The sequence below is a fragment of the Podarcis vaucheri genome, assembly GCF_965113315.1.
Source record: "Podarcis vaucheri genome assembly, chromosome: 15".
NCBI lineage: Eukaryota > Metazoa > Chordata > Lepidosauria > Squamata > Lacertidae > Podarcis > Podarcis vaucheri.
Genome location: NC_138753.1, coordinates 3,347,081 through 3,374,535, shown reverse-complemented (window position 1 = coordinate 3,374,535; position 27,455 = coordinate 3,347,081). Strand labels below are relative to the sequence as shown.

General features: G+C 50.0%; 2 protein-coding genes across 2 annotated transcripts in view; one reads left to right on the top strand and one right to left on the bottom strand.

Moving 5' to 3' along the window:
- The first annotated feature begins 3,018 nt into the window (after positions 1-3,018).
- Positions 3,019-10,123, top strand: CENPV (centromere protein V). Its single transcript, XM_082201953.1, has 5 exons — positions 3,019-3,320; positions 5,187-5,285; positions 6,649-6,718; positions 8,448-8,562; positions 9,855-10,123. The coding sequence occupies exons 1-5, from the start codon at positions 3,049-3,051 to the stop codon at positions 9,977-9,979; spliced, it is 681 nt and encodes a 226-aa protein (XP_082058079.1). The 5' UTR covers positions 3,019-3,048; the 3' UTR covers positions 9,980-10,123.
- A 1,948-nt stretch (positions 10,124-12,071) lies between these two features.
- Positions 12,072-27,455, bottom strand: part of PIGL (phosphatidylinositol glycan anchor biosynthesis class L) — a 41,007-nt gene continuing 25,623 nt past the window's right edge. The window contains exons 4-7 of the mRNA XM_082201944.1: positions 22,845-22,912; positions 18,320-18,351; positions 14,026-14,159; positions 12,072-12,566 (exon numbers count right to left, since the gene is read on the bottom strand). Of these exons, the coding sequence (XP_082058070.1) occupies positions 12,468-12,566; positions 14,026-14,159; positions 18,320-18,351; positions 22,845-22,912 (333 nt within the window). The 3' untranslated portion in view covers positions 12,072-12,467. The remainder of the gene's footprint in view (positions 12,567-14,025; positions 14,160-18,319; positions 18,352-22,844; positions 22,913-27,455) is intronic.

Below are 27,455 nucleotides of genomic sequence, written 5' to 3'. Positions count from 1 at the left end.
AAGTATATAAACCACGTGTCTGAAACAGAACAGGAGAACAATCCTGAAGCCATTTTTACTCTCCCAACTTGACCTCAAATATTCCTCTGCAGTGAGGAAGGAAATGGGAAAACCTCCCGTTGTCTCTTTGCTCACAAATCCTGTCTTAAGGGCATTATCTGTGTGTGACTCGGGTGAGCCTGTGACCTGGGTTCAGGAACTAAGTATTTAGCATCTCAAAAGGAATGGCCAGGCTGCCCAGGTGGAGTAATCAGCGACCATTGTCATGTACCCTGACAGACAGGATTTCTGTTGGAGACTGCCTCCTTCTGTGATGTATGTATGATGTTTTGGAGTTACGGGGCATCTGGAAGATGCTGGAATAACTAGGCCCACTTTGGACTGATCCAGCAGGGTTCAGGAACTGAGTATTTACCATCACAAAGGAATGACCAGACTGCCTAGGTAAATGCAATCAGTGGCCATTATCAAGTATCTGGCAGATAGGATTTCTGCTGTAGACCACCCCTTCAGTGATGCACGCCTGATGTTTTGGAGGCGGTCTTGAGCTACAGGGTGGCTACTTCCAAAGTCTATATAAGGGCTTGCACACCATTGTTCTGGGTTCCTCCTCCTTTCCTGCGTGTGGTGAGTGCAACAGATCAATAAAGATCAGGCTTACTAGCTGCTTTGCTTCTCAATATTCTCTGGTTGGCCTCTGTTATTTTCTGCTACTGATAGGGAACCTACATAAGGACTCTATACAGGATCTTGGGTACCCCATAAGGGGAAAGGAGCGGTTTTTCTTCTAACAGTTCTTAAGCGCATGTTTGGCACCTCTGCTTCATCCCCATCCAGTGCCAAGGCTGGAAATGTCCTCATTCAGCAGACGACATGCTCAGAGGCACACTTGCCTTTTCCACCGCTTGTCCCCCACGAAACCGGTTCGGGGCTTGACAGAGCCCTACGAAAAAGCTCCTTTCAAATGACTTGCCAGGAACTTGACAATTATCAGCTTTGGGGTTCACAACATCCGGTTCCCATGATCAGCGGTGATCTCATCCCCACCATTAAATGAGACACAGAATTGGCACCCAGTAAGGGTGAGGACTTGCTTAAAGGAGGCATGGATCATTCGCTGTTTACTGATGAGTCACCTCTGCACGCCTTGGCGTGAGGCTTCATTTATTCGTTTGTTTCTGGATTCATTGTAATTATATTCTGCATCTCCTCCATGGAGCTCATGGCAGCAAACACGCACCTCCTCCTTTCCCTTTTATCTTCCAGCAACTCTGCAAAGTTGGTTAAGGCTGAGAGATAGGGACTGGCCTAAGGTCGCCTGATCGGCTCCATGGCTGAGTGAGGATTTGAACCCGAATCTCCTCCATGTTCTGGCCTGACACTCAAACCACTTATACCACACTGACTCTTATTTCCCCCCATAATCTTTTTTATTTGATTTTCAGAAATATAAACATACAACATAAAATAGTACAAAATCCAAATATCGAGATTACTTTGAATCTCCTGACTCCCCCCCACATCCCTTCCTTTTCTGTTTTCAGCTGCAAATAAGTACTTCTCCAATTTTTGCATCTTCCTAAATTATCTATAGGCGACACGGCTGGCGCTGTGGGTTAAACCACAGAGCCTAGGACTTGCTGATCAGAAGGTCGGCGGTTTGAATGCCCGCAATGGGGTGAGCTCCCGTTGCTCGGTCCCTGCTCCTGCCAACTCAGCAGTTTGAAAGCAAGTCAAAGTGCAAGTAGATAAATAGGTATCACTCTGGCGGGAAGGTTTCCGCGTTTCCGTGCGCTGCTCTGGTTTGCCAGAAGCAGTTAAGTCCTGCTGGCCACATGACCCGGAAGCTGTACGCCGGCTCCCTCGGCCAGTAAAGCGAGATGAGCACCGCAACCCCCGAGTCAGCCATGACTGGACCTAATGGTCAGGGGTCCCTTTACCTTTATTTTTTAAAATATATTTAAAATTTCCATTTTCTCATGTATATTAAAAAGGGAGCAGATGAAAGTAAAAAGATGGAAAAAACAGATCTGCGAAACAGGGACAAAGAATGAGTGCAGTTGCCCATGGGTTAAAATAACAGAGCACAAGCACAGTAGAACATCAGCGTTATCCGAGTATAAAGTTTAGTTCCAGATTTAAAAGTTTTGCCAGGAAGATGACGGTTCTGCTGTACATGTAATAAAATAAAAATGTTGTTGTTGTTGTTTAGTCGTTTAGTCGTGTCCGACTCTTCGTGACCCCCCTGGACCAGAGCACTCCTGTCTTCCACTGCCTCCCGCAGTTTGATCAAACTCATGCTGGTAGCTTCAAGAACACCATCCAACCATCTCATTCTCTGTCGTCCCCTTCTCCTAGTGCCCTCCATCTTTCCCAACATCAGGGTCTTTTCCAGGGAGTCTTCTCTTCTCATGAGGTGGCCATAGTATTGGAGCCTCAGCTTCACGATCTGTCCTTCCAGTGAGCACTCAGGGCTGATTTCCTTCAGAATGGATACGTTTGATCTTCTTGCAGTCCATGGGACTCTCAAGAGTCTCCTCCAGCACCAGAATTCAAAAGCATCCATTCTTCGGTGATCAGCCTTCTTTATGGTCCTTCTTGGATCACTGCCTTGCCGTGGCGAAGGGGCTTGAAGAACTCAGAGAAGCTATGAACTATGCCGAGCAGGGCACCCAAGATGAACAGGTCATAGTGGAGAGTTTTGACCAAACGTGATCCACCTGGAGTAGGAACCGGCAAGCCACTCCAGTATCCCTGCCAAGAAAACTCCATGGACAAAGACGACAGGCATATAAAAAATAAAAATACCAGATCACATAATAAGGGTCCGGAGGTTCTAATCCCCGTGCAAGAAACGTCGACAGCTGGTGCTCGCATGAAAAGTATCCTTTTGCGCTTTTCTGCTCCAGCCTTGGCATCCCCTCCCCATAGTCCCTCCTCCACGTGGCTCCTCACCGGAGGCGCTGGCACAGCTCTGGAGCGCCCCCGGGCGGCCGAGGCGGCGAGCGCACGAGGGGCGGCGCGGCGAGGAGAGGGGGGAAAGCAGCTATGGGGAAGGCGAAGAGGACCCCGGCGGCTGCCGCGGCGCGCAAAGGCCCCCAGCCCGGCGGCAGGAGAGCCCCCGCGCCGCCTCCGCCGGCCCCGATCCCCTCTCCCCCCCGGGATCGCGCCTCCTCCAAAGGCAAGGCGACCCCCGCCGCCCCCGCCCCGGAGGAGCTGTGCGCCCTGGCGCTGGGGGCGCAGAAGGAGCGCTGGCTGCAGTTCCAGAAGCGCCAGCGGGTGAGCTGCGAGGAGGCGGCCAGGCTTTTGCTGGACACCTTGTGAGTAAGGATGGAGGGGAGGGGGCCCCGATCCGGGACACGCCCCCGCCCACCTGGGCAACCTGCTTCCCCCTTTTGCTCCCGTGCATCGAAAGCTCCGATCGCCGCCGCCGTCCTTTTGGGGGAAGCGCCTTGTTTTTGCACCTGCTGGAGCGCAAATGCAAGGTGGATGCCCCACCCTTCCAAACGAAGCCCCTCGCCCTCAAAGCACTCTTCTTCCAACTCTACGATTCTATATTTTTCAGGATTATTTTTTTTTCAAATGTAGCGGGTGGGGATTCCCTGCCTGTCTAAGGCTGCTGGTCCTAACACCACTTACCCGGGAGTAAGTCCAATGGAATACAATGGGAGTTTAAGAAGCTGTCTTCCTAGAACATGGGTAGGCTAACCAAGGCCCCGGGGGCCGGATCTGACCCAATCGCCTTCTAAATCCTGCCCACTGATGGTCCGGGAATCAGCGTGTTTTTACATGACTAGAATGTCTTGTTTTGTTTAAAATGCATCTCTGGGTTATTTTGGGGGCCTGCCTGGTGTTTTTACATCAATAGAATGTGTGCTTTTATTTAAAATGCATCTCTGGGTTATTTGTGGGGCATAGGAATTCGTTCATTCCTCCCCCCCCTCAAAATATAGTCTGGCCCCCCACAAGGTCTGAGGGACAGTGGACTGGCCCCCTGCTGAAAAAGCTTGCTGACCCCTGTCCTAGAACCATGGAGTCCATACGGGAATTGAACCTGCAACCTTGGAGCTAAACCAGCTGAGCTCTCCAGGCATACTTCTGCCGAATCAGCCCATTGATTGGCATTGTCTAAACTGATTGGCAGGTTCTGTCCAGGATCTCAGGCCGGACTTGCCCTTTCCCAGTTTTGCCTGGCAATTGTGGGACCTGAACCTGGGACCTGATTCAGACCAAGGTGGCTTCTTGTGTTCCTGCTTCAGCCCTTTATTCGGAACCATGAGGACTAGGATCTTAACTTGCTTTTATGGGAAGGGCCACAACTCTATGACAGAGTGCAAGGTTTGCATGCAGAAGGCCCCATATTCAATCCCAGGCAGCTCGCCGGGGAAAATGGACCAGGCCTGAGCTGGTATAAAGGCAGCTTTTTATGTTCTTAACAAGTTTGCTATTGGCCAATAGATGTGGAAGGCTGTATTCAAATCCCTGTTCCATCGAGAAGCTCACCAGATGGCAGTGGCTCTGGAAATGTTGCTTATTGACGGATTTATTTGCCACCTTTCCCTGCAAGGTGGCGTACATGGTTCTCCTTTTCTTCCTTTAATCCCCACAACCACCCTGCGAGGGAGGTTAGGCTGAGAGGCAGTGTGACTGGCCCAAGGTAGCACCCAGCGAGCTTCATAGCCAAGTCGGGATTCGAACCCAGGTCTTTCCTGGGTCCTAGCATGACACTCTAACCATTACACCACCACAGGCCCTCTTTTCCTCCCCTGTGAGAGATACAAAGTTCATCTTCTGCAATTTCACTGCTTCCAGAAATGGTAAATACCGTATTTTTCACTCTGTAAGACACACCCGACCATAAGACGCACCTAGTTTTAGAGGAGGAGAACAGAAAAAAATAAATTCTCTCCCTCTCTGCTCAGCGCCTCTCCAGCAAAGCGGGTTCTGTTTCTCCTCCCGCTTCGCTGAAGGGGCGCTGCGCAGAGAGGGAAACGCTTCAACGAAAGCTGTGCAGCCTGCATTCGCGCCGTAAGACGCACACACATTTCCCCTTACTTTTTAGGAGGGGAAAGTGCGTCTTATAGAGTGAAAAATACGGTAATTGGCCAGCAAGGCAAAGGTGCATTGATTCAGACCTGGAAGGAGCAATAACAAACCTCTGTTCTTTCCCCTCTCTCTCCCTCTAGCGAGTACCAAGGGCTGGTGAAGCACACAGGCGGCTGTCACTGTGGGGCTGTGCGCTTTGAGGTCTGGGCATCGGCCGACCTCCACGTCTTTGACTGCAAGTGAGTGCCATCCACAAACCCCCTCCACCAACCCTTTCCACTTTGAGGGGGGTTTACGGAAAGCGTTCAGAAAGCACACCAACACACAGGGAGTTCATGGGCGTAGCAGCATGGTCAAACACAAGAGCTGCTCTTTCAGAGAACTGTTCCTGGAATGTGGCGCTTTTGCTCACAGTCCCAATCTCATGCACTCACACGTCCAGAGCTTGTTTGGTTTTCCCGACATTTATACCTTGTGAAACAAATACCCCCCCGGAGCGTGTTGAACATCGTGCCCACGGGGAACTGATGCTCAAGAATTAGCGATCCTTTCCAAGCGTTTTTCAAAAATCTGTTTCACTAAACCAGAAAAAGAATGTAGAACTTGCAAAGCAGTGGCATAAGTGGGTGCAAAAACCAAATTAAAAACAGGAGCTCAGGGAATTCAGAGAGATTAAAACAGGATTCAATCTTAGGGGGTCAAAGTAATCCTGGGCAAAAAGGTAAGTCTGCAGAAAGCATCTGCAGCAGCTGATGATTGTTGCATCATATATGGCAGCAGGAAGGGCATCCCATAATATTGAGGGCAACTGCAGAAAATGCCCCTTTTTGGGTCACTGGCCTATGATATTCTGTAGGGTGCGGTGCTGCAAATAGAATTTCTTCAGATGATCCTTTCCCCCCCTCTGCAGGCCAGGTCCTTATCAGGATCTACTTCTTGGGCCAAATTTGAGAGTTGGGTTGCCCACCTGTCCAAACTCCTTTTGCTTTGCAAGTCTCCCCATGCTCCCCCTTTAAGCCCCTGATCTTGAAGGCTTAAAAGGGAGTTCTGGGAGACTCACAAAGTGCTGTGAAAGTATCTCCCTCCTTTAGGCCCCCAATCTCAGAGGCTTCAAAGGGAAGTGTGGGGAGACTTGGAAAAGGCTTTGCAAGTTTCCTCCCAAGGTTTGAGACAAAGAGGGAGGGAGGGAGACTTGCAAAGCCCTTTTTGAGTCTCTCTGTGCTCTGGGTTCAAGCCCCTGGAGGCTCAAATAGCACGTGAGCTGTTTTAAATGCTTTGCAAAAGCCTCTTTGTGCACAACCTACTTCAAAGGGCCTCTTTGCAAAGGGCTGTAAATCCCTGCTCAGCTGATGAGGGAATTAAATCCTGCTGTCTCGACTGTGTGATCTTGTTCCCTACTGGGACATAAATCTAATGCAGAATTAAACCCTGCCTTCCCACTTGTCAGCTGACACCTCCTGTACGGTCAGCGGAGGAGTGGGTAGGCGTGGTTTGATCCTGCAGGAGTGGGTGGGCGTGGTTTGACCCCCATCCTATGGGCATGGGGGTCAGGTGGCCTTCCAGGTCCTGACTTCTTTAATCTTTCTCTCCTGCCTTTTCCAGTTGCAGCATCTGTGTGAAGAAGCAAAACAAGCACTTCATCGTTCCTGCCTCGCACTTCAAGTTGCTGAAGGTAGGTTTGGCGAGTTGGGGAGGGTGCGCCCGACAGCTGCACAACACCCCCAGACTGCAAAGACAGGCCTGGATTCACCCTTTCTCCTTATTCTGCCCATCTCCTTTCCCACTTGCAATGGTGATCATACCCTTGCTTTTCCCAGGCAGGACTTTGCTTTGCCCTTTGACCTCTCTGGCTGCAAAACAACTTGCACAGAAACTTGGCTGCCAATCTAGATAAAAGTTGACGCCTCGGCTCTTGCCTTTGGCAATGAAGGCAGCAAGCAGCTGCTGTTCCAGGCCTGGGGGAGTCTCTGGCTGCCCCCCCCCAGATGTCCCAAGGCCCCAGCTCCCAGTGGAAGGACGGGAGTTGGCAGCCCAGCAACATCGGAAGGACTGCTGGGCTATTCCCAAAGCCAGATTCTCTCCCTCCACCTGCGATGATGGGATCCTTTCTTTTATTTTATGATATCTCTGGCACTGCTTCCATTTGCAGAAATCTCAAAGGGGTTTTCAAGGGAACAAACACATATTAAAACAGTTTAAATGAGGAGAAACGGAACAATGGAAAACAAAAAGGCAAAAGCCAAGAGGTGGGGCTGGTCAGATCAGGATGAAGAAGAGCCTGGAGGAGTTGCCAGCTGATGACCCCAGAGAGGGACCCAGTGGGTGAAGGGGGGGGGGATTGAGGGCATTCCTGAGCATGGGAGGAGCCAGCCCTAAGCAGGCCCTGCTTTCCTATAACCACCAGGTGACAATCAGTAGGTCACAGTTTCTATCAGCAAGCTTTCCTTCAGATGATCCTGTATAGCGGAAGGTAGCCCTACAGGTAAGCTGATCCTGAGTTGTTCAGGAAATTGTCTGCTAATGCATAAGGGGAGACCTGCTGGACTCAGCTAGTCCAGCACAGTCGTAGAGTTGGAAGGGACCCTGGGAGTCCACTCCCCTGCAATGCAAGACTCTCAGCTAAAGTGACTGGAAGCAGCCGCCGGGACCACATAACACCAGTCTCGAGAGATCTGCATTGGCTCCCAGTACGTTTCCGAGCACAATTCAAAGTGTTGGTGCTGACCTTGAAAGCCCTAAATGGCCTTGGCCCAGTATACCTGAAGGAGCGTCTCCACCCCCATCATCCAGGCCGGACACTGAGGTCCAGCGCCGAGGGCCTTCTAGCAGTTCCCTCATTGTGAGAAGTGAGGTTACAGGGAACCAGACAGAGGGCCTTCTCGGTGGTGGAACGCCCTCCCATCAGATGTCAAGGAAATAAGCAGCTATCTTATCTTTAAAGATATCTGAAGGCAGCCCTGTTTAGGGAAGTTTTTAATATTTAATGCTGTATTGTTTTTAACACTCGTTTGGGAGCCGCCCAGAGTGGCTGGGGAAACTCAGCCAGATGGGCAGGGTATAAATAATAATTTATTATTATTATAAAGCATCCCTGGCAGAGAGCTATCTAACCTCTGCTCAAAAACCTCCAAGGAAGGCGAGTCCAGCACCTCCCAGGGGAGACCGTTCCACTATCGAACGGGTCTTCCTGGCTGCTGGATTCTGCACCAGCTGTGGCTCCCTTGACCAGCCTCCAGGGCAGGCTCACAAAGAGTGCGCTGCAGGGATCCAACAGGGGCCACCTTACCAGCTGGTTGTGGTGTGCACTGTGCTCATTGGCGCAAAGCGCTTTGGGGGCCTCGGGAAAAGCGCCTTGTCTAGAAAGGCTTAAGTGTCATGCTCTTGTCGTCCTTTTCGCCAAGGGTGCTGACAGCCTCGCCACTTACACCTTCAACACCCACTGCGCCCAGCACACCTTCTGCAAGACATGCGGCGTCCAGAGCTTCTACACGCCCCGCTCCAACCCAGACGGCTACGGTAGGGAGTTGTCCACGGGGGGGAGTCTTCCTTGGTTTGCTGCTTTCTGTACAGCCTCCCCCTCCCAATGCAACTGATAGTGTTACATTGCAGCACAGGGTGCTCCAACTTGGGGTTCCAGCGACCCTTCCCCAGTATACTCCATTCCAGTCACCCTCCTTCACTCCCAAACAGACAAGTCAGCATTCTGTGGCTGCTGAAGACCCCCAGTCCCAATAAGGTGCTTTTAGGGGTGTTTCGAACGAGTGAGAGTTCTTTTCTTAAAGACTTCTGTACTCCTGCAAAACTGGAGGGTTCTCCCAAGCCTGACAGTATCTCCATCCTGCGTACGGATGGTGCCCTTTTGACTATGTAAGAACCAGCGCTTGGAGAATTGAGCCTGCTGTCAGGTGGCAGGCCTGTGGCCCCTAAAAAGTTGTTGGACTCCAACTCACATAATCCTTGTTGGTTGGCCATGATAGTTGTGGGTTGATGGGAGAAGGAGTCAGGGCTGGATTTAGGTTTGATAAGGCCCTAAGCTACTGAAGGGATGCAGGTGGCGCTGTGGGTTAAACCACAGAGCCTAGGGCTTGCCGATCAGAAGGTCGGCGGTTCGAATCCCCGCAACGGGGTGAGCTCCCGTTGCTCGGTCCCTGCTCCTGCCAACCTAGCAGTTTGAAAGCACGTCAAAGTGCAAGTAGATAAATAGGCAGGAAGGTAAACGGCGTTTCCATGCGCTGCTCTGGTTCGCCAGAAGCGGCTTAGTCATGCTGGCCACATGACCCAGAAGCTGTACGCCGGCTCCCTCGGTCAATAAAGCGAGATGAGCGCCGCAACCCTAGAGTCGGCCATGACTGGACCTAATGGTCAGGGGTCCCTTTACCATTTACCTTTTAAGCTACTGAAGGTAATGGGAACCCTTTATATGCCCAGCTCTCCTTTGTCAACAACAATATATGCTGTATGGTAATTTGTGGACCTAATAGTTATCTAAAGGCATTTGCACATAACAAATAGGAGCCTACAGAACACAAAACACTGTTGCTGTATGTAGGTTTTATTTTATTTGTTTTTTATCTTGCATTTTGGAAATGTACATTCAGTTTTTTCCCCCTTTACATTTTTTGGGGGGAGAGTGGAGCCCCAAGCTATAGCTTGTTTAGCTTATACGTAAATCCGGCATGTAAATCAAAGTCTAGCAGCATCTGTAGAGCCACAGCTTCACCATACCTGGGACAAAAACACAAGAGTTCAGGGGACCATCCCTAGGAGAGTCCGAGAGCCTTGCCTGATGACGCTTCTCTCCCTCTCAGGAATAGCTCCGCACTGCCTGGACGAGGGGACAGTCAGCAGCGTCACCATAGAGGCGATCAACGGCAAGGAATGGGAGAAGGCTGTGAAGGGGCACCCCACCATCAGGAGTATGTCCAAGGAGTGACCCAGCCCGTTCTGGAAGGGCAGAGGCCCCCGAGGCTGGTCATTCTCACACACACCCCATAGCTCATCTGTCCTGGATTGCTGAGAGATCGATCTCTGTTTCAAATACCTTTGGGAAATAAAACTTGTATTTTTGTAAAGCAAACCACTCTCTGCTGCATACTCTCTGACCCGGAAGCTCATTGGAACAGAAGGGGTCTTCAGGTTTGCTGCCGGCCAGTGTAGACAATAATGAGCTACGCAAACTTAAATCCAAGGAAGTTTCCTATATTCTTTGGTGTGCCTTGTGGAAATACACAGGAACCAGATGGTCTCGAAAGACCTACACTGGCTCCCAGTATGTTTCTGAGCACAGTTCAAAGTGTTGGTGCTGACCTTTAAAGCCCTAAACGGCCTCAGTCCAGTATACCCGAAGGAGCGTCTCCACCCCCATCATTCAGCCCAGACACTGAGGTCCAGCTCCCAGGGCGTTCTGGCAGTTCCCTCACTGCGAGAAGCCAAGTTACAGGGAATCAGGCAGAGGGCCTTCTCAGTGGTGGCACCCGTCCTGTGGAACGCCCTCCCACCAGATGTCAAAGAGAAAAATAACTACCAAACTTTTAGAAGACATCTGTTTAGGGAAGCTTTTTATGCTGAAGAAGTGTGCATGCACACAAAAGCTCATATCAAGAACTAACTTAGTTGGTCTTTAAGGTGCTACTGGAAGGAATTTTTTTATTATGCTTAAAAGGTTATTGTATTTTAGTGTTTTGTTGGAAGCCGCCCAGAGTGGCTGGGGAAAACCCAGCCAGATGGGCAGGGTATAAATAATAAATATTATTATTATTATTATTATTATTATTATTATTATTATTATTATTATTATCATTACTACTGGACCTCGGGCCTCCATAAGGCAAAGGTGGAGGCTGAAATCAGTGAGAGACTTGAGGCACATGCTGCGTGTGAGGACATCGATATAAATAAGGGAGCCTCTCAAATAATGTAGTGGTTGAAGGCCTGGGCCTCAGTGTGGCTCCTGCAATCTTAGTGAGTTAAAATCATGTCTGCTTTATCACATTTTCATCTATTTATTTACAAACTGGCTAAACGTCGGTTTGCATTCTTACCCCACCCTTCCTCAGGTGACGTACCTGGTTCTCCTCCACATTTTCTCATCGCCACAACCTTGCGAGGTAAGACTGGGCCGAGAGACACAGCGGATGGCCAGAGGCCACCCAGGGAGAGGGGAAGCCTCCTAGCTGAGTAGGATTTGAACTCGGGTCTCTCCCACTCTAGTGACCATAATCATAATAATATAATAAAATAAAATGAATTATTTATACCCTGCCCTCCCTGGCCAGAGCCGGGCTCAGGGTGGCTAACACCAATAAAATCACAGTAAAAACATAATGGGGGGGGGGAACCAATTTAAAACACAGGTTAAAATGCAATTTAAAATGCAGCCTCATTTTAAAAGTACCCCAATAGATCAAGACCATAAGGGGAGGGAAACGTAAGGGTCAGACTGAGTCCAAACCAAAGGCCAGGGGGAACAGCTCCGTCTTGCAGGCCCTGCGGAAAGATGTCAAGTCCCACAGGGCCCTAGTCTCTTGTGACAGAGCGTTCCACCAAGTCGGGGCCAGTACTGAAAAGGCCCTGGCCCTAGTTGAGACCAATCTAACCACATTATGACTTTGGACCTCCAAGGTGTTGTCATTTGTGGACCTTAAGGTCCTCCGCGGGGCAGACCAAGAGAGGCGGTCCCATGGGTACATGTGTCCTAGGCCGCATTATACCACACCCGGCTCTATAAACACATTTTGGGGAACCTTCAGCCCTCCACAGGGCTGTTCCTTGGCCTCAGGTGTTGGGGATGATGGGAGCTGGGAGTCCAAAGACATCTCGAAAGCACTACATATTCCATCCCAGAAGTTCAGCACGCAAAAGGTGCTCCCACTTCATCCCCACGTGAGCCTGTAAGGTACGTCTGGCTGAGGATGGCTGACTGACCCAAGGCCCATCCACCAAAGTTCAAGGCAAAGAGAGGTTTGAGCTGAGTCTTCCATGCATGCCGCTTGGGACTTTGCTTAATTGCCTGGGGGAGGCCGCACTTTTCAGCAACTGTGTCCATTTATTGCTAAATCACTTTGAGGTGCTTTTACAGGAAGTGGTGCATAAGTGGAATGATAAAAAGAGACTTTTGAAAAAAGATGGCACACTGTAAACATCTGCAAAGTGAAGTCCTTTCAGGATAAATCCTCTCCTTTGGCGCCCATCTCTTGTATAATCTATGTTGCCTTGTAAAGTTCGGTCTTGCTCACCTTCACAGAAACGGGCACAGATGAGTGCTTAGTTTTTCGGACATCCGTCATCTCAACCAGACTGCGTCAGCGGGATGGAAAGACCTTGTGCACTCAGTGAGAGTTTTAAGGAGGACTTCTCTCCTCCAGCCTCTCTCGCTCCTGCCAGCCTCCCAAGCATCCTGAGAGTAAAAGGGCCCTTCCCTGTCAGAGGCTGCGAAGCGAGTTGATCACCACGTAGCGCGAGAAGAACAGGTAGAGGCGTCGGAACCAGAGGAGCTGGCTGCGGTGGCACTGCATGGCTCTCTGGAAGGACAAGAGAACAACACCCTCTTTTTAAATTGGGACTTGGGATTAGGCCGACAGAGGAATCGGCGGGAAGCCTTGCGTGAAGCAGACCTTCTCTTCCCTCGCCTGTTTGGTTGCTGCCCCTGTCCTGGTTCTGTGGAACGCTTTCCCCGGCGAGGTCTGCCCAGCACCAACATTAAGATACTTCCGGCACTCACTGGAAACCTCTCTCTTCTCCCAAGAATTTGATACAGTCCATTTCCTTTAGTTAAAAAGGGTTTCTGGTAGGAGAGGAGAGGAAAGATCTGCCCTGGAGAGTTGCTGCCAGTCAGAGGAGACAATAGAGGCCTCAACAGGCAAATCGTCTGACCTCTTCTGTTTCACACACAGTCGTACCTTGGTTGTCAAACAGCTTAGTTCTCAAACATTTTGGCTCCCGAACGCCGCAATTCCGGAAGTGAATGTTCCGGTTTTTGAATGTTCTTTGGAACGCAAACGTCCGACGGGGCTTCCACGGCTTCCGATTGGCTACAGGAAGCTCCTGCAGCCAATCAGAAGTCGCGCCTTGGTTTTCAAACGTTTTCAGAAGTCGAACAGAATTCTGGATTCCATTTGAGAACCAAGGTACGACTGTACTCTTGGAGTTGGGATTCTAATACAACCTTCATCTAAATCGAGTAAGCTTTTTGCAACCCATTTCTCCCAGATAATCTTACAGGGGCCACATGCGGGTGGTGTGGGAGCCAGAGGCAAAATGTGGGCGGGGCCCTGGGTGTGAGTTTCGCCTCTTGTGCAGTGGGCTACATTCTAGTCTTTATTACGATTTATTGCATTTATATCCCTCCTCTCCTAGCGAAGGAGCAGGGTGCTCAAAACCAGAGGTTTCTCTCTCTGTGTGTGTCTGTCTCATGCACACACACATAGATGCACGTAATTATCTGAATCCAGCCGCTATCACAGCTCAAGACACATCCCAGGCAGGCCAAAGCACTAGAGGAGATCACAAAACAAGGGTGATGAGAGTCATGACCTGGGGAGAATGCCAAGGGCCGGATAGAGAGGCCTGGAGGGCCACATCCATCGGCCTGAGGTTACCCACCACCTGCTCTGTCAGAAAACAGCCCCACATCACCTAAATGAGGGTATGGGCCGACAAAAGCACTCAGAAGGGGGCAAAGCAAGGCTGGTGCATGGGGTGCCCTGGGGAGCACCCTAGGTCCAGATTTGACAGCTGTAGAGGGCCACATTTGGCCCCTGAGGTTCCCTGCCCTTTGTTTTGAGCATAGTAGAACCAGTGTTTGCAGAAGGGACTGTGCAGATGGCTGGTTGTCTTGAAAAACAGCAACTCTCGAGAACCTCAAGTTCATTTTCAAGGCTGCTGGGTGGGTGGGAAGATTATTATTATTATTATTATTATTATTATTATTATTATTGGAATGGGCTGCACTAGGAACTCTGGATATCCTATGGCTCTCACCTTGGCTAAGTCTGCATCCTTTCTTGCCAACACAACCAGGACATCTGGGCTCCGGAGGTAACTGATGGGGGCATCGAGGATGGAGATATACTTGCGGAAAAGGTTCACCGTCTCCAGGGTGAGGACTTGGCAACCTGGGTGGGGGAAACAGAGAATAAAGAGCCGGTGAGATCCAGCTAGCTTTCTGTGTTTAGTTGGCAGTAAGTTCGATGGTGTTCAGGTGGGGCTTCCGACCAGATTAAGTGGGCAGGAGATTTTAGCCTTAGATGGGATAGTTGCAAGTGTGATAGTGAATAGTATTATTCCAATAGGTTTCTCTGGCAGAATGCTCTACTTGGAAGTAAGCCCGACTGAGTTCAGTTTCTTCCTTCCTAGGATTCACACTCTGTGTCAGGTGCAAGACCAAACACCACCGCAAAAATATGCAAAGCTACGATAACCAATAAAACCTGTCAAGCTGAACTTGAGTCAGTGCTGCAGAAGCAAAAAAGGCCAATGCTCTTCTGGGCTGCATCAAGAGAAGTCTAGTGTCCAGATCATGGGTAGGCAAACTAAGACACGGGGGCCGGATCCAGCCCAATCGCCTTCTAAATCTGGCCCATGGACGGTCTGGGAATCAGCGTGTTTTTAACATGAGTATTTAACATGTGTGCTTTTATTTAAAATGCATCTCTGGGTTATTTGTGGGGCATTGGAATTTGTTCATTTCCCCCCAAAAAATATAGTCCGGCCCCCCACAAGGTCTGAGGGACAGTGGACCGGCCCTCTGCTGAAAAAGTTTGCTGACCCCTGCTCTAGGGGGACATTTACAGCCCTCCCTGAAGATGCCCTCCAAGTCACGCCTTCGCCAAGCTCCAGGCGCTTTGGACTACAACTCCCAGGACGGCTGGGGCTGGTGGGAGCTGTAGTCCAAGGCAGCTGGAGGGCATCAGGTCAGCAGAGGCTGCTCTAGGCTGCCAGCATCGCTGCTCCCTTGGGATGCTGCGTCCCATGGCATGTCATAAATGGACATTCCCATCAGATGGCGCTGTCTGACGCTGAACTGGCCAAATCTGACTCTGGGAGGTGATTTGCAAGCTCCAGGCGCTGCTTGCTGCTTTTGCTAGGATGAAAAAGGACACCCCACCTGCTCCCCTCACCCTCATTTCCCCCAGAATATCCGTCTGTGGCTGCCAGGCCACCCATACTGGAGCGCTGTAAGATTTTCCCTTTGCTGCTGCGACTTTCTCTGCAAATGCAACATCGTTTTATCTATCTTATAGACTAAGGTAAAGGTAAAGGGACCCCTGACCATTAGGTCCAGTTGTGGCCAACTCTGGGGTTGCAGCGCTCATCTCGCTTTATTGGCCGAGGGAGCCGGCGTACAGCTTCTGGGTCAAGTGGCCAGCAGGACTAAGCCGCTTCTGGCGATCCAGAGCAGCGCACGGAAACGCCGTTTACCTTCCCGCCGGAGCGGTACCTATTTATCTACTTGCACTTTGACATGCTTTCAAACTGCTAGGTTGGCAGGAGCTGGGACAGAGCAATGGGAGCTCACCCGTTGCGGGGATTCGAACCGCCGACCTTCTGATCAGCAAGTCCTAGGCTCTGTGGTTTAACCCACAGCGCCACCCGCGTCCCGTCTTATAGACTACTTGGCTGTAATAATAATAATAAAAAATTTTATTTATACCCCTCCCTCCCCAGCCAAGGCCTGCAAAGAATACCTCGAAGTGGTTTACAAAAAGAATTCGTGAAACCCCCCTCCCCAACTGTTTGATACCTTCAGGAAAATAATTAAACTCGGCGATAAGCTAGAAGCCGCATTAAAACAATGCCTAAACTTCGCCTAAACAATGACATTTTGGGCAGGCGCCGAAAAGGGTACAGCGAAGGCACCCGGTTGATATCAAAAGGCAGTGAGTTCCAAAGTGTAGGCGCTGCCACACTAAAAGCCCAATTTCTTACAAATGTGGATGGGCATTTTATGGCAATTGTAAGTGCACCCATTCTGCAGATCAAAGTATCGAGTCGGACTAGATTGGGTAAGGCAATCTTGCAGGTAAACTGGTCCCAAGCTGTTAAGGGCTTCATGTACTAAGAGTAGCATCTTGAACTTGGCCCGGCGAAAACAACATTCAGGACTTAATAGCTCTGGGGCCAGGCTATCTGAAACACCCCAATGCTAATCCCGCTCACAGCAGACACATTGAAACCAATGGGTACGACTAACTTTGGTCCATTCATTCTAAGAGGTCGACTCTGATAAGAGCCGCGTGGCATCCCAGGTGAACTTCCCCTGGTCTCAAGACCAGCCTCAGAAGCCCAAGCCATGGTCCAGCCATCTGGGCATATTGCATTTTGGGGCACGAGGGACAGGGTCTTTTTCGTGCATGTGGTGGTGGCCCCACAAAGGGCTCCTCCTTGACTGGCTTCTAAGAAGGCCCTGGAATCTGTGTCAAGCTGCTTCTTAACCCATGACTTGTGGCATTGTTTCAAAGTGACTGTTTCTTAATTACTCTCGTAACTTTTTGGGGGTGCTGCCTTAGCCCGTTAGGGACGCGGGTTGCGCTGTGGGTTAAACCACAGAACCTAGGACTTGCTGCTCAGAAGGTCAGTGGTTCAAATCCCCGCGACGGGGTGAGCTCCCGTTGCTCAGTCCCTGCTCCTGCCCACCTAGCAGTTCGAAAGCACGTCAAAGTGCAAGTAGATAAATAGGTACCACTCTGGCGGGAATGTAAACGGCGTTTCCATGCACTGCTCTGGTTCGCCAGAAGTGGTTTAGTCATGCTGGCCACATGACCCGGAAGCTGTATGCTGGCTCCCTCGGCCAGTAAAGCGAGATGAGCGCCGCAACCCCAGAGTCGGCCACGACTGGACCTAATGGTCAGGGGTCCCTTTACCTTAGCCCATTAGACACAGGGATGGGGACCCCTAGGCCCCAGGATCCAGATGTAGCCCTGCAGCCCTCTCTATGTGGCCCTTGGGGCTCTCCTTTGGCCATGCCCTGCTTCGCAACCTCCTTCATTGTTTTCGCCTGACTTGGGAGGCTAAATGTGCCTCCTGTTAAAGGTCAGATTGACATTCCTTGCTCCTCCCATGTTGACATCTGGCATCGCCCACCACCATCATGTGGCCCCCAGAAGGTTTGCTGGGAGGGAATGTGGCCCTTGGTTTGAAAGAGGCTTGTTACCACTGCTCTAAGATCTCAAATATGGGGTTGGGGACAGGGCAGGGACTTCCTGCGCCAGACGTATCCTCTGAGACAGCAGGCGCTGCGTTAATACTTGGGATCAAAGGTCCCCTTTGCAAGTTAGATTTGGGGGGGGGGGGTGAGTGACAGAAGCTGGAATTGCAGGGGGGAGGAATTGATGAGACAGAGGGAATATTTTTGTGTGTGCCCCTTCTGTTTGTGGAGCGAGCCGGGAAGCCAAAAAGCAAGAGGCGTCTCGGAAAATAGCAAGCGCTCCTTTCTTCAGCTCTCAACTGCTCAGGTGGATTTTGGGATTTGCAGGAAGAGCAGGTGGTTCCCGCGGACAGACGCGCTTTGGGTCGGCTGCCCTCCAGGCCCCGACGTCACTGCTGCCCCCCTCCAAGGCCCCCACTTAAGCCCTCCTAATGTGACAGCCTCTCATGGCTGCCAGATCAAATTAAGACCTGCCGGGAACGGCAGCTATATTTGGAATCAGCTTAGCCTAAAGCGGGCAGGCGGGCGTTCCCTGGGCCTTGGGCGATTGTGGGTCAGGGAAGAGGGTGACGTCAATCGGAGGAGTCGTGGGCGGCGGGCGGCTGCCTCGGTGGCGGAGCAGCGCTGAGGGGAGCCCGTGGTTTGGGAGGGGATGCCGGTGGCGGTCAGGGTTCCCACCTGTCCCCAGGCAGCACTTTGCAGACAGGCGGCCAAATCTCACCCACCCTGAGCCGGCTCTGTTGTTGGGCAAGGTGGGCCAGGCCCCTTTGGACTGTGCCATTTGGAACGTCACTAAAGGGCAGCAAATTTGTTCAATTATTTCATTAATAATCTATAATTGTACGGTCTGAGGGACAGTGGACCGGCCCTCTGCTGAAAAAGTTTGCTGGCCCCTGCTCTAGGGGGTATAAATGCAATCAACCAAGCACTCAAAAATATTGCCTAAGCCATCCAACACTGTTATATCCTGCAGCTGTGAGTTGCACAGTTATGTGTTGGGTGCGCTGTTTGTGTGCCCTTCTCTTTGCACCAGACGACTATGTGCAATCTGCAGTTGTACTGGATGTCTTTTAAAAAAATGGCCAGGAAAAATCCCCCAATAATAAATAAATAAGCAATGATAAACACCTTCTGGAAACTTCTTCTCGGAATGCAGGTGCCTGCAAAATACAAACAGAACAGGGGTGAGTAAACACCGCGTGGGGTTGAATCCAGCTACCGTTAACGGAATTGCAAAGTTTCACTCCTCAAGCAGTGCAACCCTCTTGGAGGACTAAAACTTTTAAAATCTGTCGGTGACACCGGTTTGTCAACAAATGGTTAATCTGACTGACCTGTATTAATCAAACTTAAAAAAAACCAAAAACTGTTGGGTTAGGGAGAATTTTTCAAGCCCGAGGGCCGACTTTTCTTCTGGGAAACCTTCCGAGGGCCACATGGCACTGGTGGGTGGGGCCAGAGGCAAAAGTGGGCGGGGCAACCCATGTAAATTTTTGTACAGTAGGTTAGTTTCTACGCACATCGTTCTCTGCGCGCCGTCCAGACGAACGGGAGCCGCGATCAAAGTTCAAGGGAAATGAGCCAGGGGAAATGATCTTGCGTGCAAAGCAGGGCCAGAGATCCTTCTCCTTTTGAACCCCGCCTCAGAAGTAAAGACTGCTGGGCCAGGCAACGTGCAACGGGCAAGCCTACCTCACAGGGCTGTTGTGAGGACGAAACAGGAGGAAAACACACATGCCTAAATGTTTAGGGAAGCTTTTAATGTTTGATGTATTACGGTATTTTAATATTTTGTTGGAAGCTGCCCAGAGTGGCTGGGGAAGCCCAGCCAGATGGGCGGGGTATAAATAAATAAATAAATAAATAAATAAATTATTATTATTATTATTATTATTATTATTATGCCTCAAATTCCGTCGAAGAAGGGAGGAATACAAATGCCAGAGAAAGCAGCCCTTCAGCTCTCCAGCTCTGTGATCCAAAGCAGCTTCTTACAGACACAAACACACAGCCCTAAGGAAGTCAGATTAGCCTCAACCACAGCCAGGGCCTTTTCAGCACTGGCTCCGGCCTGGTGGAACACTCTGTCTCATGAGACCAGGGCCCTGCAGGATCTGATACAGGGCCTGTAAGACAGAGTTGTTCCGCTTGGCCTTTGGCTTGGAATCAACTTGATCCATTTCCCCTCTTTCCTTTTTCCTTTCTCCTTCTGTGATGAACCCCTATCTGGGGACTTCCCTGGCTTTTTTCTGGCCCATGTTGGACCAGTCTGAATAGCTGGCCTTGGTGAATATTTGACCTTTTTGTCCCCGCAAACAGTTTTTGATCTGGGCTTCCACTGAAATGAGGCTGTGTTTTAATGTTGTATTTTAATTTTGTTTTTTTTTGACCTAGCTGTATTCTAATCAATTGTTTTTATAATTTGATGTTAGCTGCCCTGAGCCCGGTCTTGGCTGGGGAGGGCGGGATATAAATAAAATTTATTATTATTATTATTCATGCTTAGTTATACTGCGGAACTCCCTCCCACTGGAAGCAGTGATGGCCGTCAGTCTGGATGGCTTTAATAGAGGATGAGGCAAATTCACGCAGGAGGAGATAGCTGTGCTCTGCCCTCCACAGTTAGAGGCAGCGATGCTTCTGTGGGTCAATGCTGGAAACCGCAGGCGGGGAGAGAGGGCTCCTGCGCTGGGGTCCCTCTCGCAGGTTTCCTATAGTGGCTTCTGGCTGGACACTATGAGAATAGGAGGCTGGAATCCCTGGTGGTTGGTCCCCACTTGGCCTCATCCAGCTCTTCCCGTGTTGTTCTGCTCCACAGAAGGCCAGTAGGGGGCAGCAGGGGCAGCAGCGACCTCACAGCTGCTCTTTCCAGCTTGCCTTTTGCAAGTTGCACCATTGTCCCTTGCAGCCAAAAAGGGTGGGGTGTGATTAGGCAGGCGGGGGGGGGGGGAGAGACCCAGAGAGTTACCGAACTCTGTGCAATAATGGAAAGAAATCCTTATTGCAGTGGTTCCCAATGGTGTGTCACTAGGTGAGGAGGGAAGCCAGGGGTGGATAGGGGATTCTTGCTTAATTGGATAGTTAGCCTTGGTGAAGTCTTGACGTTTTCATCCCCAAAAAAGCTTTTGATTTGAGTTTCCACTGAAATGAGGCTTGTATTTTAATGTTTTAATGTTGTATTTTAATCTTGTTTTTAAGTTGTATTTCAATCAATTGTTTTAATTTGGGTGCTAGCCGCCCTGAGCCCGGTCTTGGCTGGGGAGGGTGGGGTATAAATAAAATAATAATAATAATAATAATAATAATAATAATAATAATAATAATAATTATTACAACAACCTGCCCTGGGACCTTAGGCTGGAGGGTGGGTGAGAAATCTCTTATAAATGAAATAAACAGCACTTGGGTTGCATAAAAAGTTGCAATTTCTAATGTGGCTCTTATGGGAAAGGGATTTTTTTTTGCAGCGGGGGTGCCAACGTAGCTCCTTGCCAAGGGCACAAGGGACCCTAGGTAGGCCTCTGTGGCTCTGCATAAGGCAGCTCCTGAAGTCCCCACGAACTGAGAACCATGAGGTCTAGAATCTTGTTTTATTTCTCAGGGTTGGGGCACATTCGTAGAGCGACCGCTTTGCATGCAGAAGGCCCCAGGTTCAAAACCTCCCCTCCCCAGTACTGTGGGGTTGGGGACGTCCGCTGCATGAAACCCTGGAGAGCCGCTGCCAGTCAGTGTCGACTACACTGGGCTAGACCTGGCAACCTGGCCTGTAGGTTCTTGTGGCGGCTAATTCAGAGAGGCTGCCTGGCGGAGGAGCCGCAGGGCAGGATCACAGCTGCTTTCTAGCCAGCGAGGGGGAATGCAGAGACCCTTCCCCACTGCGATCATCCTGTCCTTTTAAGACTATAGATGGGAATGGACTGAGCTGGGCAGCTTTTGCAGACATAGACGAGAGAGGGGGGCGGGGGGGGGGAGAAAGAGGGAGAGAGTTTCAGTCCTTTTCCACTCCCCCCCCCCTGAAAGACAAGAGTGGCGAGGGCTGGAGCCGGGCCAAAGAGGGGAGAGGTTGCAGCCAGCTTAGCTCTGCGGCGTTGCCATTTTGGGAATGTTTGTTTTTAGAGTTCGGCTGGCGTTTGTGTGTGTGTGTGTGTGTGTGTGTGTGTGTGTGTGTAGAGTGAAGCTGGGGCAGCCTTTCCTGATCCAGGCAATGCTATACACAGGGAACTTTCACAGACACACTCTCCCCTCCCCTCTCTTCTTCTCTGTATATCTTCCTATAGAAATAAGAATGTATGGCGTCGTCACGTATTGCAGCATGCGGAAGAATGGCAGGCTGACCCAGGAAGGCTGGAGCCCCTTCCCGGGGCATGGCACACTTCCCTGCTGCTTTAAATGCTGGCAGGGCTTTGGGGGTGAGCTGTGGGTTGATAGGTGAGGGGGTGAGCGAGCTTTTAAAGGGGGGAGATTGGTCAGGGATAGGGGGAAAGGTTGATAGGGTTGGTGAGTGGAAGGGTCACACACACACACACACACACTTTCTCTTTCTCTATACACACAAATATACATTTCCTCTCCCTGGGCTTTCTTCCCCAGCCAAAAATCACCAGAGCTCAGTTCCTGCACCTCTCAGGTGGGCACCATTGCCATTATAATAGGACAAGGGAAGTGTTCAGTGTGAATTCCCAATCCCCCATGGTTAGGCAGAGAATAAATAATAATAGTAATAATAATAATAATAATAATGATCTGACAGGGTTTCCCCTGCCACTCTGGGTGGCTTCCAATAGAATATTAAAATACAATAACCTATTAAACATTAAAAACTTCCCTAAACAGGACTGCCTTCAGATGTCTCCTGAAAGTCTGGTACAGTGGTACCTTGGGTTAAGTACTTAATTCGTTCCAGAGGTCTGTACTTAACCTGAAACTGTTCTTAACCTGAAGCACCACTTTAGCTAATGGGGCCTCCTGCTGCTGCCGCGCCGCTGGAGCACAATTTCTGTTCTCATCCTGAAGCAAAGTTCTTAACCTGAAGCACTATTTCTGGGTTAGCGGAGTCTGTAACCTGAAGCGTATGTAACCCGAGGTACCACTGTAGTTGTTTTTCTCTTTGACATCTGGTGGGAGGGCGTTCCACAGGGCAGGTGCCACTACCGAGAAGGCCATCTGCCTGGTTCCCTGTAACTTGGCTTCTCGCAATGAGGGAACTGCCAGAAGGCCCTCGGAGCTGGACCTCAGTGTCCAGGTAGAACAATGGGGGTGTACATCTCTCTCTTTCTATCTGTATCTATCTATCTATCTATCTATCTATCTATCTATCTATCTATGCAAAGCAGATGTTCTGCCACTGATCTGTGGCTTTCCCCCTAGAAAGCAGGTTTCTAGTCCAGGTGGTAATTAGTAGAGAGGTAATATAAACAGGAAACTGCCTCAAAACGAGTCAGATCCCTGGTCCACCTAGCTCACTATTGTCTACCGTGGCTCGCTGTGGCTCTGTGGGGTGTCAGACCAGGAGGGACACAGCCCATGGAATGAATTGGATTATTGCCAGCAGCTGAGACTTTCCAAGGTTTTGGGTAGATGGGATGGGGGGGGAGGGTCTTAAGTGTCCCCAAAATGCACCACCCTTGCTTGCCGAATGATAGGAAGACTGTACCTGACAGCGGTGTAAAGGGATTTGTGGTTCAGGTGACCGCTCACTCCTCTCGCGTCAAAGGTCACTACCTGTGTGGGGAGGGAAGAGAAAAGGAGAGTAAGGAAGGAAGGATTTATACAGTCCAATACTTTAAAATATATTTATATATTTAAAATTAGAGCATTTTAAACCCACCCTCCAGTCAAAAACGGCTCCCAGAGCAGCTTACATACAGTCAACCGATACAAGACATTCCTTATATACAAGCTAGCAGTCTAAAAGACATGGCAGAAAAGGAAAGGGCAATGGGGAGGGCAGAGGACGAGAAAAGAAGCAGCAAACTCGGGCACCAATTTGTCAGGTGAAAAATTAGTTCTTATTCTACCCCACCAGCTGTTTTGGAAAGAGTTCAAGGACTGGAGAGCTACCCTGATAGAGATGGTCTTTGTGGTGGATTGGGTCCAGTTTCCTTTTTCTCCCACTGAGGCAGACAGATAATAAAATGAAGACAGCTGTGATTTGGGCAGGGAGTGTTTGGACGCTATATGCCCTGAAGGATCCGATTTCAGGGTGTCAGGAGATGCTATTTCGAGGTCTTTGGACCCTGATTCCCATTCAGTTTATTGAAAGGTATATAACCTGTGTTGGAGGTGAAAGCCCTGCAAAACAGCACATACAATAGGATAAAAGAAAGAGCTTCTTCACACAGCACGCCGTTAAACTATGGAACTTGCTGCCACAAGGATATACAGTGGTACCTCGGGTTAAGTACTTAATTCGTTCCGGAGGTCCGTTCTTAACCTGAAACTGTTCTTGACCTGAAGCACCACTTTAGCTAATGGGGCCTCCTGCTGCTGGAGCACGATTTCTGTTCTCATCCTGAAGCAAAGTTCTTAACCCGAGGTACCATTTCTGGGTTAGCGGAGTCTGAAACCTGAAGCGTATGTAACCTGAGGTACCACTGTAATGACAGTCAGCTACATGGATGGCTTTAAAAGAGGTTTAGATGAATTCGTGAGCTCTATGAGAGGTGCCTAGCAGCCACAATGGCCAGGTTGCCCCCCCCCCCGCGGCCAGAGGGCGGCCTTCCTCCGAATACCAGCTGCTGGGAATTGCAAGTGAGGAGAGTTGCTCTTGAACTCAGGCCCTCTTTGTGGGCTTTCCCGTGGGGAATCAGGCTGGCCACCACGAGAATGGGATGCTGGAACAAATCCTGCCAGCCTCTTCTTACATTCTAAGTTTTAACCAGAGCAGGCCTGCAGAAAGTGATGGTTTTTATTGACATTTTCTCACGCGTGTAACAAACAGAACATACACAACGCATCTTGACTGTGAACTTAGTCCTGGAGAACTTGTAGAGGCGTAGGAAAAAGAAAGGAATTGAAGCAACCTGAGGATGCAATATATATATATATTTATTTTATTTTATTTTTACCCAGCCAAGACCAGGCTCAGGGCGGCTAACATCAGGGATAATAACAATTGATTAAAATACAACTGAAAAACGGGATTAAAATACTACTTAAAATGCAGCCTCATTTCAGTGGAAGCCCAGGTCAAAAACTGTTTGGGGGGAGAAAATGTCAAATCTTCACCAAGGCTAACTATCCAAACTGGTCCTACGTGGGCCAGAAAAAAGCCAGGGAAGTCCCCAAATAGGGGTTCCATCACAGAAGGAGAAAGGAAAAAGGGGAAGGGGATCAAGCTGATTCCAAGCCAAAGGCCAGGCAGAACAACTCTGTCTTACAGGCCCCGCGGAATGAAATTAGATCCTGCAGGGCCCTGATCTCATGGGACAGAGCGCTCCACCAGGCCGGGGCCAGTGTTGAGAAGGCCCTGGCTCTGGTTGAGGCTAATCTGAATTCCTCAGGGCCCGGGACCTCTAGGGTGTTGCTATTTATGAACCTTAAGGTCCCCCGTGGGGCATACCGGGAGAGGCGGTCCCGTAGGTACGAGGGTCCTAGGCCGTGAAGGGCTTTAAAATACATAGAGAGCAATCTAGAAGACCAAAAGTGGTGACTGATAAGTTTTAAAGCTAAAGGCCAAAAGTGTTTCGGTATCCAACAGACAGTGGAGATCTGAAGGGAAAGAACTGCAAAACAAATTGAGTAACTGAGAAGGTTATGGATTTAGCCCCTCTAAGTCGTCCAACCCCTCGCAGTGCAGGAATATTTTTTTGCCCAGCGCAGGACTCGAACCCAGGACCCTAAGACGATGCACCTTGCGCTCTGCCGACTGAGCTATCCCAGCTCCTGCAAAGGAAAGGAAGAAGAAGAAGAGCACCTCCCTCCTTCCTTGCTGGTCCGGTTTGACTCCCTGGGTGACGAGGAGCAGCTCTGCCCTGGCGCAGGCACCTCCCCGCTTGCACAAGAAGAGACATGGCCGCCCAGAGAGTAGGGGAAAGGGCAGAGAGGGAGGATCAAAGGCTTTGCTGCCCGGCCTTCCCTACCGGCTAGGTCTCCACCCTGCTGCCAGGAAGGGCTTCACACAAACACACACACTGCTCTGCAAAGAGGCAGGGGAACAGGCAGAGCACCCCAAGAAAAGCCCAGGAGGAGAGGTGTGGCCGGCTTTTGAGAGGGCTCTTTCCTGCTCTTGCCTGGCACAAACCCAATCTCAGCACAGCCGCCGCCTCAGTGCCTCACCCCCACGTTCGAGGGTTTTAAAAAATAATTTTTTTTCTTTATCTATTTATGTATTTCATTAATTTAACATAATTATTACAAAATATAAGCAAAATATTGCAAATACATATATATTTCAGATAAGCACACATATAATATTAAAAAAAGAACAAAAGAGGAAAAAAGAAGAAGGAAAGTTGGAAGAATTTCTTCCAAATTTATTCTACAAATATCTCAATTGTTGAGCTATTTATGAAGTTGATAGCTTGCCCATCCTTTTCAAACGGGAGGCCAAGGGTGGCAGACGTCAAAACGACGCCATCTGCTACGGCCTCCTCTGGAGATATCGCCACCAAACTCTCAAGGTGAGGGGGGTGGTCTCTGCCAATGCTTTGGCACCATTTTGATTCAAGATGGCGGACCAAAATGAGGATTGGGCATGGCTTCGCCCACTTTTTGGTGGGGTAGGTCCAAACTCACAAATGAAGCGGCCCCATTTTTATTTTTATTTTCAATGTTCAGAATTCCAACGAGCATCGGGGTCGGGGTTTAGATACTGGCAGAAGCCTTGTGGCCAGAAGAGCGAAATGGTCTGCGGGACTCCAGCCTCCAAAAAGCGAGGGAGCAGGCCGAATAAAACAAATTTGGTTGGCTTCCCTCATAACACAAAACTTGTGGGGAATCCAGTGAAGCTGACAGTCAGGAGACGCAGGGCAGATGAAAGAAAGGACTTGTTTGTGGGGTGCATTGTTCATCTGTGGAGCTCTGGCCGGCCCCTGGGAGAACAGGGTATTGGACCATTCGGCCACTGAGCTGATGCAACAGCCTCCTCGTAGGTTCTTACTTTTAAAACCTTCTGAACGGTCTCATTCGGCATGAGGCAACTTCCTTTGTCCATCCGAAAACACCCATTAATCTGCTTCTGGCTTGGACTGCGTAAAATCTGAGATTTCCTCCGCCTTTGCATTACCAGGTGTTGCGCTTGAACGAAGGTCGGCCATGCGGTTCCCTAGGCAAGGATTGGGGCCTCTGAGAGACCTACACTGGCTCCCAGTATGTCTACGAGCACAGTTCAAAGTGTTGGGGCTGACCTTGAAAGCCCTAAACGGCCTCAAAGGTCCAGTATACCTGAAGGAGCGTCTCCACCCCCATCAGTCTGCCCGGACGCTGAGGTCCAGCACCGAGGGCCTTCTGGCGGTTCCCTCCCTGAGAGAAGACAAGCTACAGGGAACCAGGCAGAGGGCCTTCTCGGTGGTGGCACCCGCCCTGTGGAACGCCCTCCCACCAGATGACAAAGAGAAAAACAACTACCAAACTTTTAGAAGACATCTGAAGGCAGCCCTGCTTAGGGAAGCTTTTAATGTTTAATAGGTTATTGTATTTTAGTGTTTTGTTGGAAGCTGCCCAGAGTGGGTGGGGTATAAATAAATAATAAACAAACAAACAAACTATTATTATTATTATTATTATCTGAGTGAATGAGTAACTATGACCCCACTGGAGCGGGGAGAAGAAAGGCAGACAAGGCAATGCTGTGCAGATTCCTCTTCTCATCTCAGAACCTGCTGGGCCTGTAAGATGCTCTCGCTATTAGCAGATGGCGGAGGAATTCAGTCAACAAGAGATTTCCCTGATCTGCGAGACTTATCATGCAAGGGACTCTTAAGGAATCTCCCCCTCCAGCTCACCGCAAGCTATTTCCACCTCAGCTGACCTCACCTCCATCCTCTGTCCTGAGAGGGCTGGATAAGCAGCGTTTGCGCTTGTGAATTCTGCTCGGGTCGGTGCGTGGATCGGGCCGCAGAGTGCACCCACCCGGCTTGTCAGTTTCGCAGCTGAAATCGAGAGCAGTTGCCCACCCTTGTTTTTGGCTGGGGGTTCCTCAGAGCGAAAGGAGCAGCTCCACCCCCTGGAAGCTGCAGAGATCTCTATGGCATGCACTTCAATACACTTTGGCATCAACTAATGCACTGCAGAAACTTCCGCACAGTGTGTCAAGCCCAGACTG